This window comes from Mobula hypostoma, chromosome 9, assembly GCF_963921235.1.
Source record: "Mobula hypostoma chromosome 9, sMobHyp1.1, whole genome shotgun sequence".
NCBI classification, from domain to species: domain Eukaryota; kingdom Metazoa; phylum Chordata; class Chondrichthyes; order Myliobatiformes; family Myliobatidae; genus Mobula; species Mobula hypostoma.
Genome location: NC_086105.1, coordinates 37499738 through 37519460, shown reverse-complemented (window position 1 = coordinate 37519460; position 19723 = coordinate 37499738). Strand labels below are relative to the sequence as shown.

General features: G+C 40.5%; 1 protein-coding gene across 2 annotated transcripts in view; it reads right to left on the bottom strand.

Moving 5' to 3' along the window:
* Positions 1-227: 227 nt before the first annotated feature.
* kiaa0930 overlaps positions 228-19723 on the bottom strand; it is a 103132-nt gene continuing 83636 nt past the window's right edge. Inside the window, exons 9-11 of one of the 2 annotated variants that reach the window (XM_063058094.1) lie at positions 18030-18204; positions 9836-9991; positions 228-6839 (exon numbers count right to left, since the gene is read on the bottom strand). In XM_063058094.1, the coding sequence (XP_062914164.1) occupies positions 6799-6839; positions 9836-9991; positions 18030-18204 (372 nt within the window). In that variant the 3' untranslated portion in view covers positions 228-6798. The remainder of the gene's footprint in view (positions 6840-9835; positions 9992-18029; positions 18205-19723) is intronic. The other variant, XM_063058095.1, reaches the window with a different exon arrangement.

The window sequence follows — 19723 nt, the reverse complement described above, 5'->3', positions numbered from 1 at the left end:
TCCTTGTATTTTGCCTCCTAGACACCTCACATCGGAGCCTAAAAGCTTTAGTTGAATGGTTTTGAGTAACAATAAATCTTGGTAAGCAACCTCCCCCGCCCCCAAATTAAATCTGAACAAATAATTCAATAGAAGTTACTTAGAGGTTTTGTGCATTCTAATTGAAGAACCAGCTTAAAATTTACGATTCAGTGCTGAACAGTTCAGCTGATACTGTCCTTTAATAGTTATTCAGCAGAGTCTTGTCAATCTGAGGTACAAGGAAGCACAGAAGGGGAGGTCAGCTGGGCCTTGTGTATTCTTAAAATGCACTCTTTGAATGAAGTGCTTTATTTTTACTGTTTTCTTGAAATCATACGACAGACTTGTAATAGATTTATTGACTGTTTATTAAATTATTTTGAAGCATCAGGAACTTTAATAGTATATTTACATACAAACTGAAGCCTACTTTTTTCACAACTTGACACCTATAATTGGACTGTGTTAAACAATGCTTTTGGCCTCAACATTATTTAGGTTCAACAGTAGCACAGCTGTGCCTCAAGTTCATTTCATTTTACACAACAAAACACAAGGAAAAAGTGAATTATAAAGACAATTAGGAGGGCTGGAAGGAAGTTTAAATAACTTTTTTTTCTTATGAATTATAAAAAAGCATTAGAAAAACTAGGAGACAAAAGATTGGTGAGCTGTAAATTATGCATACATAAGAATCAAAGTGAAAGATACATGGGATTTGAGGCTCCCATGAGAGAATGAACCACAATAATACCGTGCTCAGCCTGGCTATTAAATCATTCACTGGGACATATTCTTTGCTGTGTATCGAGGGTAGTATCAGCCCCTCAAATCAGATATTTCTGTTGATCTATCTATAAAAGGGAAAATACATATTTCAGATAAAATTTAAATTATTTAAAGGAGGTCTTAAAGCAAAGACAAAACCAAATAACTGAGACTGGACTAGACTATCGTCAGTTTGACAAAACATTTTGGTATTGAAATCAGCTGTGTTCCGCCACAGTAAAATGTCAACAGATTCCAATGCAGATTGCAACCCAAAGTACAGCAGCATTTTCTGTAATAAGGTTATCCCCTACTAAATGTCAATCAGAACAAAGGCATTGCTCACCAATATTTGAGTTGAATCATACAGAAGGTAGGTTAGAAAAATTGTTCAAGTTCTATCATAATCTTGAAATCCCATCTTCAATGAAGCAAGTTCAGTGCTGTTATATCTGGCAGCTCAAATTGCAAAAAAAAACCCACAAGTTTATCATTGAAGCATTTAAGCACTGCCTCACTTCCCACTGGGTTATTTCTTAGAAATTTTAATTCCCGGGATTGGAATTAAATAAGGCAGCTATACCTTTGTAGACAAAATCCCTCAAGTAAAGGATCGGCAAAATATTTTGTGTACAATTTTCCTGCTTTGGTTTGCCTTGGCGTAGATGCCAGTAAATCCATCCTGGAAACTGTTCCTAGGCATAGGAACCCCCTTCCCCCCCCCCACCACCACATTATTAAAGTGGAGAGATGGGGGAAATCAAATACATTTAGAAGTATCTACAATTTTAGTTGCGGTAGTATAGAAGAAGTGTTTACTTGTTGAGAAGTGGGGATGATCTGTTTGGAATTCCAAGTTAGGATAGTGTTTCACCTGATTCACTGCCTGTAGGACAGGGTTACAACTATATTCATTGACAATTAAATTTTGTATTAAAAGGATTCTTTATTTTATAAAGCTGGCAAAGTCATACTCCAACTGTGTGAATATGGTCCAGGATCTTGTAGAATCTCTTTTGATACGTTGCACTTTGGTATCATAGTAAGCATGGTAAATGAGATCAAGGGAGAAAGCAGACCATCAGGCACATTCTTTATCTAAATCAAGAAACTTGTCAAACTATTTCTGATGAAGAATAAAAATCTGGAACAATCATGCAGACTAGAACAATATTAGAACAACAGTGTTGCTGAAAGAATGTAGGTTCTGTAGCAAGTACAAAACAAGTAGCTGGTTTTACAGTGGGAAATTCCTATAATTATTTCACATCTGACACTAGAAATCTGCACCTGCAAAAAGACGCTACAAGTAAGTGTACAGGTTTACACATGGCTATCCCAGCAGTTGTTGGAGAAATCTGATACAATTTCATGACTTTTTACAATTCATAGGAAGTTATAAAAATAACAAACCCAAAAGAGACTATATTTCAATAGACTAAATTCTCCTTCAATAAAAGATCCGATCAGTAGAAATATGGAGAAAAGTAGACAGAAAATTTGAAAACTACTGGTTCCTCTGTGGGATAGGGAGTGGAGTTAAGGTGAAGGTAAGACTTTTTTTCCAAAAGTACTTTGTTCAGCAGCTCAAAAATCTCACATGACTTTTCACTGTGCTTAGATATAGATTATATTCCTCTACAGACTGTGCCAAGTAGTCTTGTGATCACTGCCAGAAACAGACTGGAAAAGTTGCTTCTAGAAGCTGCAGTTTCCTGCTGTTATTGGCACATTAGAGTTAAAGTACTAGCAGATAATGTTAGCACATAGGTAATACATGACTTTGTATTACTCACATTGAACAGTAGAAATTAGCTTTTGAAAGAGTGAGGTATTAAAATGCTATTTTACTCCAAATGCCCAAAGTTCTATGTTATGAAAAAAATCAGAGCATATGAAATAATTTAGTGCATCACTGGATGATCAATACACACTAAGTTGTAGCCGAGCCTATAGTTTAATCTGAAAGAATTGTAGCATGCACATTTTTTTCAGGATTCTCTGAAGAGGAACACTCTAACAAATGGTTTGACTGGTTCAGTCATTTTCATGATACAATTACTCTCGATTCATGCAAAAAAAAAATGGAGTACATTCTTCCAAAAGTTTGTCAAATCACTAAGACAGCCTCCTGTCATAGAGCTACTCCTAAACAATAAGAATTAGAGGAACAATCAAGAGTGAAAAAAAATGTGTAGTTTTTCCATGGCATTGTTTAGGAGTAACTTGAGCCAATTATATTGCCATAAATCAATACTTAAATTTTGGGTTTACAAGGGTATTTCATTGAATGTATTAATTAATATTCATGATTAATGTTTAGCCAACTTCAAATATTAATAGAACCTCAATAGAATTGCATCTAAAATAATTCAAAACTCAATGTCTTATCGATGGACTCCAATGTTTAGGTAAAACAAAAGCCATGCCAAGGCCAGCATCTATACATTAGTCCTCGTCCCTAGAAACAGTGTTACATTTTGTTCTGCCTTCACTCAAAGCTTAAGTGATAAGGATGCAAAGATAAATATTCTGATACACACTGCCTAGAGCATCAAGGAGTAGGTAGCATTTCATCTCTTGGAAGACACATGGATGGTTTTGATCTTGACCTACGCCATTGCCGAAATCATCTATACAAATAGATATGAGTAACTAAACAACTGTTGCAAAACAAGACAGATTAAATGAATCAGCATTTTTTCTCCATCAGAAGGAATAAACACCCTCGTTTCAGAATGAACTTAGCCTTAATTTGCAAAACAAGTTCCTTTTTGAAAGGACCCATGAATCTCCTTCCTGCCTTCTAGCTTTCACTCTGAATCATTTCAGCATTTGACAAAATACTGAATATTAATCTTGTGCAATGAGACAGCTTGTCAATTTCCTGCAAGAGCGCACTTATAGCAACTTATTTATTAAAGGAGAACTGTCAGTGAACAGTTGAAAACACCTCTTTTAAAAAATCAATTTGGTTTGAGAGTGTTGAGGTAAATACAAAAGAGTAAAATAAGATGGCACATGCTCAAATACAAATTACACGGATAACTTGTGTTAACGTTGGTTGGTAGTGCCTTTCAGAAAACTCCTACTAAACTAGAAATGTCAGCCCTCTTTGGGGAAAAATGGATTTTTATGAGAATTAATCTTTAATGACAACCATTAAATATGGAAGGGGAGATAGGAGCATTGTATAGAATATGAAGGTTTTCCAAGCAAATAGTTGGAGCACTCTTATTGGTGGTCGTGTGCTTCAGTTGCTATAATTTTGCACTGTACAAAACAGAAAGATGCTGAAATAGTGGACCAAATGTTTTGGAAGACTTTAACAAATATGCTAGTCTTTATATTTTTAATATAGTCATACTTAGGCATTGTGTCAACAATCCAAAGTTGTTTGAGCCACAGATATTTTTTACTGGCCATATTTCCTTATTCAGAATATGATGTTTGTTGAATATATTCTGGATTAATCATATCTGTCCTTTCACCTCTGTTCCCTACTGTGAGCTTTCATCAATTGTAACCATGACATAGAGCAGCACACTAAAGCAAGCTGAGGATGTGGAATATGGTTGGAAGACTGTTCCTGGTGCAACCTAATGTTGTAAAAACAAGCAATATTGGGGGGAAAGTGGCTGGTTTTGTCAGCGTAACAACCCCAATAAAGAGCTGTGCTGCAAAACTTATTGGTGACTCATTCAACAAAGCATGCAGGAACATCTGTACACAACAATGGACAGCAAGCATGCCTTTTCACTGTTCCAAGGTGAAGCAGAAAAACTACAGTTTCTGACCACCAGATTCACAGTGGTGAATAAATCACCAACCACCAGAACAATCAATAAAAGAAATTTTAGTTGCACTTAATGGGTTCGGATTCCTGCTCAGTGCTAAATCTATTTAGCCTACCATTTTTGTCTAAAATTAAAAAATAAATTACTTCCACCGAGCTCTCTCAACAACAACGACAATGAACCAATGAATTTGGCATTCAGCCATTCCATAATGGTAGCTCCCTTCCTCTTCCCTCCCCTAAAGGAAAGCAAGTACTTGAAGCTTTTGTTCCTTCCATATTATTCTAATCCTGCTACCACTTAAAAAATACACAAGTGGCAGGTGTCCAGTCACTGTTACTGCAGTGCCTAGTAGCAGAAAAGAATAAATTTTTAAGCTAACTAAATGAAAATAATACAACAAATACTCTTTTTAAAAGAGAAACATAACAATATCAGCAATTCAATTAGCTGTTTTGGGATAGGGCAACATATGATCTTATTTATATGTACATGGAGTACTCTGTTACAAAACTTTATTTCTCACACACTTGTAGAGTTTGCCTATGTGCAAAGTTTTCTACCAGAGGGTCATAATGGAACAGATTCAGTTTTAGCCACAGTGTTCATTCTCCTTCCACTTTATGCCAGACAGAACGTACACCTATTCAACTTCAGGAGGCATCAAAAATGAAAGCCGCAAGTTAATATCCATTTGCCAACAAAACTTAATTTCTATGTTCCTCTAATGACGTCAATGTTTTATGACATGGAAGCAATGGTTAGTAATGCTATTGCACTTTTCAATTGAACTTTTCAAGAAAATCACCATGAAGACATTGTTCTGAATCGCAAGCAGCAGAATGTAGGAACTGCAGAATGGTGCTATACAAGCATTTTAAATTTATCAACAAGTAGAAATGACTTGTCTTCCATAAAGAAGAGGAAGAGGTCAGAGCAGAACCTGCCATTAGCCTTCCTGGATGGTAAGTGAAGCTCTACATTGAGGCCTGGTACAGATGGACCCAGTAATTCATTAAATAGCTGCAGCTTCCTTATTCCACTTTGGCTGCATCAAGCAAAGGACAACTTAAAGAAATTGTTAAAATCTTTAATCCCCAAGTATGTACTGTACGTAAAATGGCATCAGCTGAAGGAAAGCAAAATTCCCTTTTCCCCTCACTAAAACTCACTTTTGTGTTGGGCCAGTTTGTGTTCAGAGTTTCAACATCAATTACTTAACCATTCTCCAGATGCACTGCAAGGATTGCTGCCGGGGCAAGCTATGCTGAGCTCCCACACAAAACACCTCAAGACTGAATTTAGGTCATGTCATATTTGAGAAAGTGCCAGCAAAATCCTATCTTAAACAGTTATGAATTAGTAACAGAGACAAATCTTTACCCTTGCATGTACAAATATTCCTAGAAAAGGGATTTTGCAATAACTTTAAATATATACAATTTCCACAAAACAAGTTCACACCCAAATGTAAGGGTCCAATTAACAACCAACAGTCCACCTCCCTGGGGCTCATGAGCAACAGCCTAGATTTTCCAAGCATGTGTTTCCCTTTGAATATGATTGCCTTTGACAAGATCAACAAAGCTGCCTTTTCTTTTAAAATAAGGGCAGCCAATTCTCCTTCTTCCTTAACAAACCCCATTGATTCATAGTCTCCACAAAAATTAATAACACTGCACGGTCACAGTGGTTCCATGTCTTTTGTTACCTCTGCCCCATTTGTAAAAAAAAATCAAGTGTTACCCTACAACATTACTGGTATAATCACACTATCCAAATGGTGATTTGACAAAGGATAGAGTATGGGAAGAAAATTGTCCTCTACTTATTGAACACAGTTCCTTTAAAATTTAACGTAATGTTTTTTTCTTTAATATAAATTTCAGCAGATAATTCCCTCTGTCTTTGTTCTCCTTTCCTGGTGTTCTTGGGCACAAATGCAGTTACCTTCGGAGACTATTCACGAAGCATTCTGTGTTGTTTATTAATTAAGCAGCAGCTCCTAACTGGACTCTGATCAGAAAACAAACGCAGTGTGATTACTAAATGAACACTGGCAACGTCCTGTGGGCAGGTGAAGGAGGCACTTTGATTGGCTGGTATTCTAATAAACTTCCCTTCCATCCCAACACTAGGTGGTAGCGTCGTCAAGAATCCAGTTGCATTTAGGCACTTGGCTGCGAGTTTGTAAGGCAGTGCCTTCTCCCTGCTACGTCATCAGGATCGGTTTCTGACGGACTTCTAAAATATCTACAAGAGAGAAAGAGAGAGAGACCATGAATGTAATTTGAAAGGTCACGATTAAATCTTAACACTAAGGTTCAACTGAGCTCTGGGGCTGTGGGAACAGTGGCCAAGTCAATGATCCCCATTCCAATTTTCTCTTTATTTGGAACCAAAATATCTGATAGAGGGAACATGGGATTGATGGGTTTGTACATGGAATTATTCCAGAGCACTTAATGAGCATTTGTAATTACTGGCGTCTGAAGAATAATCCTGTTTTAATTCAGTTAATTTGCTGTAATTCACTTTACATAATAGGTTTGGAAAAAGATTATGGAATTACTGCCACCTGAGAATCTGATGGCACAACAGGATGTTGCTGTTTCCTAGAAAACCTGAAATTTAAAAAAAAAACTGGATTAATATGGATTAGCAAAAAGGTCAGCGTAGATGTGGTGCGCAAGGGTCCCATTTCTGTACAACTCTAACCATTCTGCTCTGAAGGTGAAAATAAGGAGAGTTGTGTTTGGAGCATTCCAGATTTCAGTGGGAGTACTGTTACTTGTGAGATAGAGTGAAGCCTTCAAGACCCATTTTTAGAACATTGAGCACAATGTTTAGTCTAACACTTCTGAATGTGCGAAGGAATTGCTGTAGCATCAAGAGGTGTTATCCCATGGCACCTTATAACATCTTATGGTGGCCATGTTCAGAGGCTTCACCTTATAGCTTCTTATGGTGGTCATGTTAGCAGAGACTCCAGCTGCTCCTTTTGATGAATGTGGAAGATTTTATAAGTAGGCAGGTTTTCCCACGTGTTCTGAATAGTATCATCAAGGTTACTAAAGTAAAATACTTTCATCACATTTAAGTAATCTGAGATCAGTACAAAACATTCCTTTCTTTAATTATTAATTTACACATTATTTTTGTATTAATTGGGGTGTGATAGGAGGGAAGGAATTCTGCTGAAATTCATTCACAAGCACTTCCAACACTTTGCAAGCTCTGCCGCCCATTCTATTGCACAGTAGCCTGGTACATGGCTAGATGTTAGTGGCTGGCAAAACATGTTTAGAAACTCAAAACAGTGGTAGACATATGGAAAAGCTGGAAATGAATCCGCCTAGAATACCCTACAGATTACTCGGCAACTGCAAGGTAAACAGAAGGATTGATATGTTCATGAGGCCCTTCCCAAATCTTTGATCCATCTGCTCACAGATGCTGTCTAGTGTATTTCCTGTTGCTGAATCAACAACTCAAGTCTGGGCAAGACTGAATGTTTTAAAGAAAAGAAATCTGATTTACCAAGATTCATTAATTAATAATGAATTATTTATGAACTGTTGTGTTGTAGCTATGTAATAATCCATTTACAATTGAAAAGAAAATCAAAAGGGATGACTTAATAAATCAAACTGGAATAATTTGATATTTAAAGGACTTCACATACTTCCAGACATCTGTGCCTTCAAGGAAAGGTTTACAAAGAGGTAAATTAAATAAGTGAACTCGCCAGATTGAATCTAACGGAATTTGAATTAGATTAATTTAACAGATGGCATCACTTTTAAGACCAGTGAAAAGTATTTCATTCTACATTCTTTTCTCTGATGCAGCAAACTCTCAATAGTTCCTAGCTCAAATCCATGAATCCACGTGTTCCCACATTACACACCCATTCTCAGCATCTTGGTCTTTAAAGTTCAAGGTTCCAACCACATTTATTATCAAAGTATGTATACTACGTACAACCTTGAGATTAGTCTTCTTACAGGCAGCCTCAAAACAAAAACACAATAGTGCCTATTAGAAAGCCCCACACAACAAACACCATCAAACACCCAACGAGTGAGAAAACAAGAACAAATCATGCAAACAATAAAATAGTAAACAAATAACATACAGAACATGAACCGCAGAGTCTCCAAAGGTTAGTCCACAGCCACACAGCCAGTTCAGCGCTGAGGGGAGTCCAGGAGCCTGACGGCTGCAGGCCACAGCCACACAGCCAGTTCAGTGCTGAGGGGAGTCCAAGAGCCTGATGGCTACAGGCCATAGCCACACAGGCAGTTCAGCGTTAAGGCAAGTAGGCCTCATGGAGCAGTCAGCTGAATATCAGTTCGTCCTTCACCCTCGGCCTTGACACCCTGATATTTTTAATTGGCCAAACATTGGCTTGTTTTACACTTGTGGGCCCAGGCCCCACCGCTTTGATCTGGCCTCAGGTCTGCTCCAGCAATGGCCAAACATCAGTTTGTTTCTCACTCCCAGGCCCAGGCCCTGCACTTCAACCTGTCCCCAAGTCTACTGCAGCAATGGCCGCTGCGGCTATACCTGCATTCTCAAGAGTGCATTTCGCAGAGTCCTTCGTGATACCACAAAAACGCCAGGTCGTACAGACAGTTCAAAAGCACAGCTCCCAAAGGGAAATTACAGGCTGCAGATTGCAGTGATTGTAATCCAGAAAATAATGTAATTAATTGAGTAGTTAGTGGTTTTGCTTGCTGCCTGTAAAGTGTCGCCGAGTCTTGCCAGTGCCATCTTTAACAGGAAAAATCTTTAAAAGGAAATAAGAAACTCTGCCTTTCACAGGGCAAATAGGTAGCTATGTGTTAATTTAGTTCACATTAAAATATTTTCCTTTATTTGAAAAGTCAAATGCAGCATTACTCTCCATTTTTCTCCCTTGGCGTCTCTTGATCAACTGTCCACTAATAACGAATGAGCAATACATTTCCTTTTGCTTACATATCATTTTTGGATGTCTATCAAACAGAAATGAAGCTGAGCAGCACACACAAAATGTTGGAGGAACTCAGCAGGCCAGGCAGCATCTATGCAAAAAAGTACAGTCGACATTTCAGGCCGAAACCCTTCCCGAAACATCGCCTGTACTTTTCTCCATAGATGCTGCCTGGCCTGCTGAGTTCCTCCAGCATTTTGTGTGTGTTGCTCGGATTTCCAGCATCTGCAGATTTTCTCTTGTTAGCAGTGAAGCTGATGATGGAATTTACCTGTTGTAATGCGATGCATTGGTAATGTGACATAGGTGAGGTGTGCATAGAGTAGAAAATTTTCTTCTGTTCTATTCAGCTTTAGCCAGGACCCAACCAAGGACCTTCCAGTCCCTGACAAAGAGCGCGATCGTAGGTTGGATACACCATGCATGTCTGCAAAAAAAAACAACACAGATCAGGTAAGGGATAGTGCTTTTGAAATGTAGACAGATATTGTATCAATCATCATTTCAAAATAGCTGGAGCAGGGGTGGTTGGAGGAAACACAGGAATGACGAAACTAGGCAACGTACAAAGGGTGATTGATAAATTTGTGGCCTAAAGTAGAAGGAGTCAATTTTAGAAAACCTAGCACATTTATTTTTCACCATAGTCCCCTCCTACATCTACACTCTTAGTTCAGTGGTCGTGGAGCATATGGATCTTGGACCTCCAGGAAATGTCCACAGCAGGGGTGATTGATAACTTCGTGGCCTAAGGTGGAAGGAGATGAGTTATACAGCTCTCATTACACGCACATGCAGGTCAACTCTTTGAGTGGTTATGCAGAAAGTTTGAAGTTAATAACTCATCAACGGTGATTGATAAGTTCATGGCCTAAGGTAGAAGGAAATGAGTTATTAACTTCAAACTTTCTGCATAATCACCCAAAGAGTTGACCTGCATGTGCATGTAACGAGAGCTGTATAACTCATCTCCTTCTACATTAGGCCACAAACTTATCAATCACCCCTGCTGTGGACACTTTCTGGAGGTCCAAGATCCGTATAGAAACATAGAAACATAGAAAATAGGTGCAGGAGTAGGCCATTCGGCCCTTCGAGCCTGCACCGCCATTTATTATGATCATGGCTGATCATCCAACTCAGAACCCCGCCCCAGCCTTCCCTCCATACCCCCTGACCCCTGTAGCCACAAGGGCCATATCTAACTCCCTCTTAAATATGCCAATGAACTGGCCTCAACAGTTTCCCGTGGCAGAGAATTCCACAGATTCACCACTCTCTGTGTGAAGAAGTTTTTCCTAATCTCGGTCCTAAAAGGCTTCCCCTCTATCCTCAAACGGTGGCCCCTCGTTCTGGACTTCCCCAACATCGGGAACAATCTTCCTGCATCTAGCCTGTCCAATCCCTTTAGGATCTTATACGTTTCAATCAGATCCCCCCTCAATCTTCTAAATTCCAACGAGTACAAGCCCAGTTCATCCAGTCTTTCTTCATATGAAAGTCCTGCCATCCCAGGAATCAATCTGGTGAACCTTCTTTGTACTCCCTCTATGGCAAAGATGTCTTTCCTCAGGTTAGGGGACCAAAACTGCACACAATACTCCAGGTGTGGTCTCACCAAGGCCTTGTACAACTGCAGTAGTACCTCCCTGCTCCTGTACTCGAATCCTCTCGCTATAAATGCCAGCATACCATTCGCCTTTTTCACCGCCTGCTGTACCTGCATGCCCACTTTCAATGACTGGTGTATAATGACACCCAGGTCTCGTTGCACCTCCCCTTTTCCTAATCGGCCACCATTCAGATAATAATCTGTTTTCCTATTTTTGCCACCAAAGTGGATAACTTCACATTTATCCACATTAAATTGCATCTGCCATGAGTTTGCCCACTCACCCAACCTATCCAAGTCACCCTGCATCCTGTTAGCATCCTCCTCACTGCTAACACTGCCACCCAGCTTCGTGTCATCCGCAAACTTGGAGATGCTGCATTTAATTCCCTCATCCAAGTCATTAATATATATTGTAAACAACTGGGGTCCCAGCACTGAGCCTTGCGGTACCCCACTAGTCACCGCCTGCCATTCTGAAAAGGTCCCGTTTATTCCCACTCTTTGCTTCCTGTCTGCTAACCAATTCTCCACCCACACCAATACCTTACCCCCAATACCGTGTGCTTTAAGTTTGCACACTAATCTCCTGTGTGGGACCTTGTCAAAAGCCTTTTGAAAATCCAAATATACCACATCCACTGGTTCTCCCCTATCCACTCTACTAGTTACATCCTCAAAAAATTCTATGAGATTTGTCAGACATGATTTTCCTTTCACAAATCCATGCTGACTTTGTCTGATCATTTCACCGCTTTCCAAATGTGCTGTTATCACATCCTTGATAACTGACTCCAGCAGTTTCCCCACCACCGACGTTAGGCTAACCGGTCTATAATTCCCCGGTTTCTCTCTCCCTCCTTTTTTAAAAAGTGGGGTTACATTAGCCACCCTCCAATCCTCAGGAACTAGTCCAGAATCTAACGAGTTTTGAAAAATTATCACTAATGCATCCACTATTTCTTGGGCTACTTCCTTAAGCACTCTGGGATGCAGACCATCTGGCCCTGGGGATTTATCTGCCTTCAATCCCTTCAATTTACCTAACACCACTTCCCTACTAACATGTATTTCACTCAGTTCCTCCATCTCACTGGATCCTCTGTCCCTTACTATTTCTGGAAGATTATTTATGTCCTCCTTAGTGAAGACAGAACCAAAGTAATTATTCAATTGGTCTGCCATGTCCTTGCTCCCCATAATCAATTCACCTGTTTCTGTCTGCAGGGGACCTACATTTGTCTTTACCAGTCTTTTCCTTTTTACATATCTATAAAAGCTTTTACAGTCCGTTTTTATGTTCCCCGCCAGTTTTCTCTCATAATCTTTTTTCCCCTTCCTAATTAAGCCCTTTGTCCTCCTCTGCTGAACTCTGAATTTCTCCCAGTGGTGAGCCACTTTCTCTGGCTAATTTGTATGCTACTTCTTTGGAATTGATACTATCCCTAATTTCTCTTGTCAGCCACGGGTGCACTACCTTCCTTGATTTATTCTTTTGCCAAACTGGGATGAACAATTGTTGTAGTTCATCCATGCAACCTTTAAATGCTTGCCATTGCATATCCACCGTCAATCCTTTAAGTGTCATTTGCCAGTCTATCTTAGCTAATTCACGTCTCATACCTTCAAAGTTACCCCTCTTTAAGTTCAGAACCTTTGTTCCATGACTGCTGGACTAAGTGTGTAAATGTAGGAGGGGACTATGTTGAAAAATAAATGTGCTACCTTAGGCCACGAACTTGTCAATCACCCCTCGTATGTATACTACTCAAATGGTAACCGGAACTACAGTTTTCAGTACCCCTGTGTAATGAATTATTCTGCTGGGCCAGTAAGTTAGGATCAGAAAGCTGATAACAAGGTTGTACCCGAATCTTCAACTAGCAGTTTAAGGAGTGGGTTTTTAAAATCATTAACAGATGTTTTGCAATGGATTGAAGGCATTTATCCTACCTTGGCAACCAACATTACCAATGTTGGAGATACTTCATCATTATAAGTTATTGGTAAAGAGCCCTTCTCCACAAATACATCAGCAAGAAGCAAGCCAAAAGAGGAGTGATACAGAGGGGTCCATAACTCATTTTAAAAGGGTCTTCAGAGGGAGATAGACAGACAGACAGAGAGAGAAGAGATTTCAAAATCTGCAAGTGCAGGAATTGGACAGCAATAGTCTGTGGAAGTGGGAGACGGAAAAGCGTGTATGTGGAGCTTGAAGAAGAAACAGAGTTGGGTGGGGGGAGTGCAGAGAAACGGATTCAAATACTAGGACAGGAATCTTAAATTAGGGACACTCTAATTCTGGAAGCGAAATTAGGGCAGTGTAGAAATGTTTAGGCAAGCATAATAATACATGTTCTAAACTGACAATATACTGAAGGTGCTAACAATGCTGTAAATACTGAGCTGAGCTGCAATGTGAAGAGAGATTTACCAATACATTTACCCTCCTCTAAACCCAACCTTTCTCTAAGTATGGTAGCACAGTGACTGAGTTACTGAGCAGCTATCCAGAAGTCAAAGAAAACGGCTTGAACTCCAACACAGCAGCTAGTGAGCTTAAAGCCAAGTAATTAAAAGTGGAACAGAAAACTAGTAGCAGTGAAACTGACACGATTGCAGTAAAAGGCTACTGCCATTAACGGTTGGAGACTGCCCTTCCTGTCCTTAGCTGGTTTGCATCTTCTTAGGGGCCGCTCCAAACCCATGGCAACGTGGTCAACTCTTATTTTTATGAAGAATACAAATAATGTGACAATGGCCACATATTGGGAGCAAACAATTAAAATTGCTCATCTTCTTCTCTTGCCTTTCCCTTTCATGCCTTTTGTCATTTATTCCTTCCTTAGCACCCTATCATAAACATTCTGTTCGTTCGTTCCATCCCTTTGCTTTTGCTGCATTTTAGAACTTCTTTTTCTCTAACTATAACCTGAAACTTTTACTGGCCTTTCTTTATCAGTGCAGAACAGGATACCAACTTTACAGAGTTGTACACGGTCATCTATTTGTTTATATGGAAGATGGAGGAAGAACTAGTGAAGGGATTTCAGCCAAGAAAGCACCTGATTAATTAAAATGGTGGCAGAGACGTGAACAAAAGTGTCAGTGGCAGATGGCCTGAAGCATCAGAGTAGAGACACATTCCACGAGTAGCAGTCTCCGTGATGGGGAGGATATTAATTCAGAGACTATTAACTGTCCAACCTGTAATCTCAGTACTAGTTGGACAGGGCTCAAATGGTTGTAAAGCCTGTTTCGCCTCAAGACAGTGGCGACAAAGGGAATTGGTTCTGAGATTATGTCTGAGGCAAGGGTTGAAAGCTGTAACTCTCTATTTCCTAATGCTCAGCTGAGTGGGGGGGGCGGGGTGTGGGAAATCCTGTAAATGCCAGAAAAACTGATCAACCCAACAGAGCCTGTGGAGAGTTCAACAGGAATGCAAGGGAAGTTGAACTAGGTGTCGGATGGAGATACAAAACCACAGATGCTGTAATCTGGAGCAACAAACTATCTGCTGGTGGAACTTGAAGGGTCGAGCAGCATCTGTAGGGGGCGGGGAAGGGAATTGTTGAAATTTCAGGATGTGAGACAGAACATCAATAATTCCTTCAATGACCTGTTCATTGAACTAGGTGGTGCAAGCATTTATATGGAAGCAAATAAACCCCTTTGGGTGACTCCTTCAAGGGGCAACCTTTAGACGAGGAAATAGAAGGGACAAAGCGCGGATCCTTGGAGAATTCCTAAATGAACTGATAATGGGAAAAGAAGGCATTGCCAGTGATCCTCTGGCCACAGTTGGACAAACAGCTCCAAGGAGTGATGAGAATTCATAGTCGACATACTATTTTGTTGTGCATGGCCTCATTAAGGCCAATTCAGCACTGTGGATGGAGTCAGACAGTAAAAGACAGAGCTGGGACAAGAATATGCAAACCAACATTGCTTCTGATCTAGTGATGAGGCTTTCCACCTCAGACCATCAGAGATGTTCTCCTCTTTCAGAAAACAGTGTCTCCCTCCCCTCTGCTATTGATGAAGCCCTCACCTGCACCTCTTCTATTTCTTGTCCATCTGTCCTTGCCCTATTCCTGAATCCTCAAGACATAACAGGTTTAGAGTTCCCCTGGTCCTCACCTACCAACCCATCAGCCCATGCATTCATCATATCACTTTCCACAAATTCCAACATTACCAATGGGATCTCACCAACAGGCATATCTTCCCCTCTCCTCCTTTCTCTACTGGGACAGCTCTCTCCAAACTCTCTTGTCTGTTTGTCCATCTCACCGATCCTTTTCCAGGCACCTATCCCTGTAAACTGCCCCTTCACCTCCACCTCACCACCCTTCAGGGGCCTAGGTTCTCCTTCTAGATGAGGCAGTCCTTCACAAGTGTTACTGATTGCATCCGGTGCTCCTGATGCAGCCTCCTCTACATCCGTAAGACACAATGCAGGTTGGAGGATCATTCTGTCAAGCAACTTCACTCTGTCCAATATCTCCGGGTGGCCACCAATTTTAATTCCACTTTTCTCCTACACTGCCGTCTTGAGACTAGACACAGATTAGAGGAACAGCATCTCATAATCTGCCTTGGGAGGCTCCAGCCCGACAGAATGAACAGCAATTTCTGGTTTACCACTTCCCTCTGTTCCCCCTCCCTATTTTTCCTATCCCACCAGCCCCATTACATCTTCTCTTTGTCCCCCTTTGCTCTCTCAATCTGCCCATCACCCATGCAGACTTACCAGTTCTTCTCCCCACCTTCTTCCATTTATTCCATGGTCCAATTCTCTTCTATTACACTCTATCTTCATCAGCTTCCACTTATCAGCTGCCAGCTTCTTGCATCATTTCCACTCTCCCAGTTCCCCACCTGCCTATCACCCGCTTGCCTGTATCTTCTAACTCTTACTCCACCCCTCCTCCCTCTCCACTCCCTCGCTCTCTTCTAATTCCAGTCCTGATGTTTTGAAGTGTCTCAATCTGAGAATATCAACTGTCTGTTTCCCTCCATTGATGCTGCCTGACTCGCTGAGTTCCTCCAGCACTTTGTTGTTGCTCCAGATTCCGGCATCTGCAGTCCCTTCTGCACGTCTCTCTCACGTGTGCTCTAATTTCCTGGGCTGCTGGTTCCCAAATTACCATATTAATCAGTCAGAAGCAGGCAATTCACTCAGCATAAAGCTAAATTGCTGCTTTTAATTCCATTGTCGTATACAAGGACAGAAAATCCCACACCAACAGATCTTGGTTACTTACCTGTGCTTAGGAATGTACGTGTTTCCACTCTGTCCTTAATTCCATTCCTACATGTGTTTTAGAACTTATTTCTCAGGGCCCATGGCAAAAGTGTGCGCAAACTGTATCTCAGGGTCAGGGAGGCAGATGCAGGAAGAAGATGGTTGCCTTGATACAAAGTGACCGGATTAGTTTTTAAACAAACTTTTTTTCCACACCCAGGGGGAGAACGGTGATGTAGTTGCTGCTTCTCAGATCCAGGGAGCCAGATCAAATCTCAACCTCCCTGATCTACTGGGACATCATTCTGAATGAGCCACATGCAGACATGAAAATCTCTGGTGACACTCTCTGAACTTAGAAGTACAGTCAGGTTTTATACTTTTTAAGCTCAAAGATAACAGTCAGTGTCAATGGACACAACGGCTGTTTACTTCAATGTTCCAGGTGTAGGCATATGGCTCCCTAAAATACTTACAATGAGAGCACATCTCAACTAACGTGAACACTTCTACCTATTCAAGTACCTTTGCTGGAAATCCAGACATCCAAAACAGACTTCTTTTCCCACTGGACAGAGAGAGCTCTCTGCAGGCAATAGGCTGTATAGTCGAGCAGCTTTCCTCAGCCTAGATCGAAGACTATTTGTAGCCTGTACTAACTGGCTCCTATATTCATCACATACCTGAAAGATGTCCCAACAATCCCTAACAGCCCCGTGACCATGCGAGTTTTATTTTTAACCCAGGTTTTCGGAGTTCCTTTCAGACTCAAAAGATGTGCTGGTAGGTTAATTGGCTCTTGTAAAATTATCCCTTAGTGCAGATAAGAAGTCAAAGGAATTGAAGAGGATTGGAAATGAAAGAGAACAAATTACAGGCAACTGTAAAATAAGAAGGGGGAAATGGCACCCATGGCATTATTCTGTTGAGAGCTGGCATGACCTGGATGGCCAGAATAGCCTCCAGTGTTGCAGACAGTAAATACATGCTGTGGACACACACACACACACACAATATCTTTCTGAAACAGACAACCCCACAGTCAGTTAATGCAGTAATTCTCCAGCAGAAAACAGCAGTACAAATTGTTTAAATCTGCAAGGAAAGGATAGTTAAACTGATTACCAATCAACAGAATTTCACGTTGCTCCCCTTGGTAAACTTACTGAATTTAACTCTTAATTCCTGTCACTTCATTCTCCAATTAAGAAAAATTAACGTGAATCACGAAAGCACATTTTCAGTTTCTTTCTCAGAGTAGCAATTAGATTAAAATAATGAACTCTACTCTCCTCGGAATGGTTCAGGTTTACTTATGATGCTACAAGACAAAATAGAACCTGCTCTTAGGAAGCATGTGTGTTGCAAGTTTACTCTCATATTTTGCTGTTGGTTGAAATCTTGTTTCAACAGCCTGCCAGAGCAAAGGAGAGGCTGGATTTTATTTGCCTAGCTAACCATTGGAAACATGTGGACAGTCATCAGTATAACATCGATTGACACAGAAAAACACACAGCAGCTTACAACTAAAGATCAATTCAATTCATTGTCTACAGCAGATACAAGTAACTCCTTAGAAACTACACGAAAAGTGCAAGACACACCTCCTGAATCTCCGTTGTCTGAGCCATGTCTGAAGAACTCCTCACTGTCATTGGCTGAATGGGACTTCTTCATCTCTGCCATTCTATTTTTAGGTGCTTTTCTGCGTAATGAAGGCGAGAAAAATGATGGTCTGTTGTTGCGTTCAGGGGTTGGAGGTGTGCTGAAGGAAGTCACCTGAAAATGAATCCCAAAAAATTTGACTTTCCACCCAAATAACACTGATAACAGATGTATGGAAACAGGAAATTGTACAATGAGCAATGGATAATTTCCAGTGAAACAGAAAGCCAAGGAGATTTAACAGAACACAATTTACTCTGTTGGCATTTAGTCCCAACTGGTATTCTTCATAAAGTGGCCTCTGGAGGAATTGTGACTAGTGTAAGGTAACATTTATGCAGAGGGTTGCTGAAAATGGGTTTGCCTTGTTAAAGGGATTGGTTGAAACGAAGATGTTGCACCTTTTAGTGTAAAGATGGATATACAGTTGATGCAGGAAAATTTCAGAGATACACAGAGAGAGCTGTGCAACAGGTCTCATTATGAATTATGCAGTCACTGAGACAATGATGAAACAAATATCAGAATTCAACATTATTCTCCTTATACATTTACATGTATTAAGAATTTGCTACGTGATTGCAACAAAAACATCTTTCAACAGTAATGAAAAATAAAAAATTCCATAAAAATAAAGTTTAGAGGTTAAACTTGGAATAAAAGCTTATGGAGTAAATATGCATAAAGGCAGTATATACATAAATACCAGCAAGTATTTAAAATGTAAACAGCATCTACTGTGTCTGGTGCGCCTGATGCAGGCTCCTTAACATTGCTGAGACACATTGCAAGATGGGGGACTGCTTCAATGAGCACCTCTGCAATATCCGCCACAAGCACGACCTCCCAGTGGCCAAACATGTTCATTCCTATTCCCATTCTGACGTGTTGATCCATGGCCTCCTCTTGTTCCAAGATGAGGCCACCCTCAGGGTGAAGGATCGACACATTATATTCCACCTGGAGACCCTCCAAACTGCTGGTATGAATATTGAATGAATATTGATTACTTGTCCCCCCTCCCCCGCCCTTTATTTCCATTTCTGACCTTTCACTTCTTCTTGCCTGCCTGTTATTTCCAACTGGGTCCCTCCTCCTTCCCTTTCTCCTATTGTCCTCTCTCTTCTCCTATCAGATTCTTTCTTCTCCAGTCCTTGACCTTTCCCACTCACTTGGCTTCATTTTTCACCTTCTAGCTAGCCTCCATCCCCCCCAACTTTTATTCGGACATCTCCGCCCTTCCTTCTCGGTCCCGAAGAAGAGTCTCAGCCCGACTGTGTACTCCTTTCCATAGTTGCTGCCTGACCTGCTGAGTTCCTTCAGCATTTTGTGTGTGTAGCTTTGAATTACCAGCATCTGCAAATTTTCTCGTGTTTGAGCATAATAAACAGGTTTTTAAAGTGTTTACCGTGCAGTCCAGTGACTAGGGTAATAGACCAAGTTCCAAATTTTTCCTCCTTGCCTCTCAATAACACTGGACAATTAAGCATTAAACAAAGCAAAGGGATATAAAGATGTCAAAACAAAAGTAAAAAGCAACAGTAAATCAAGACATATCTAAAATTAGAATTGCTACCTAACATTGCTTGCACTGCTGAATCATAAGCAACCCAAGCCCTTACACCACCTTCTC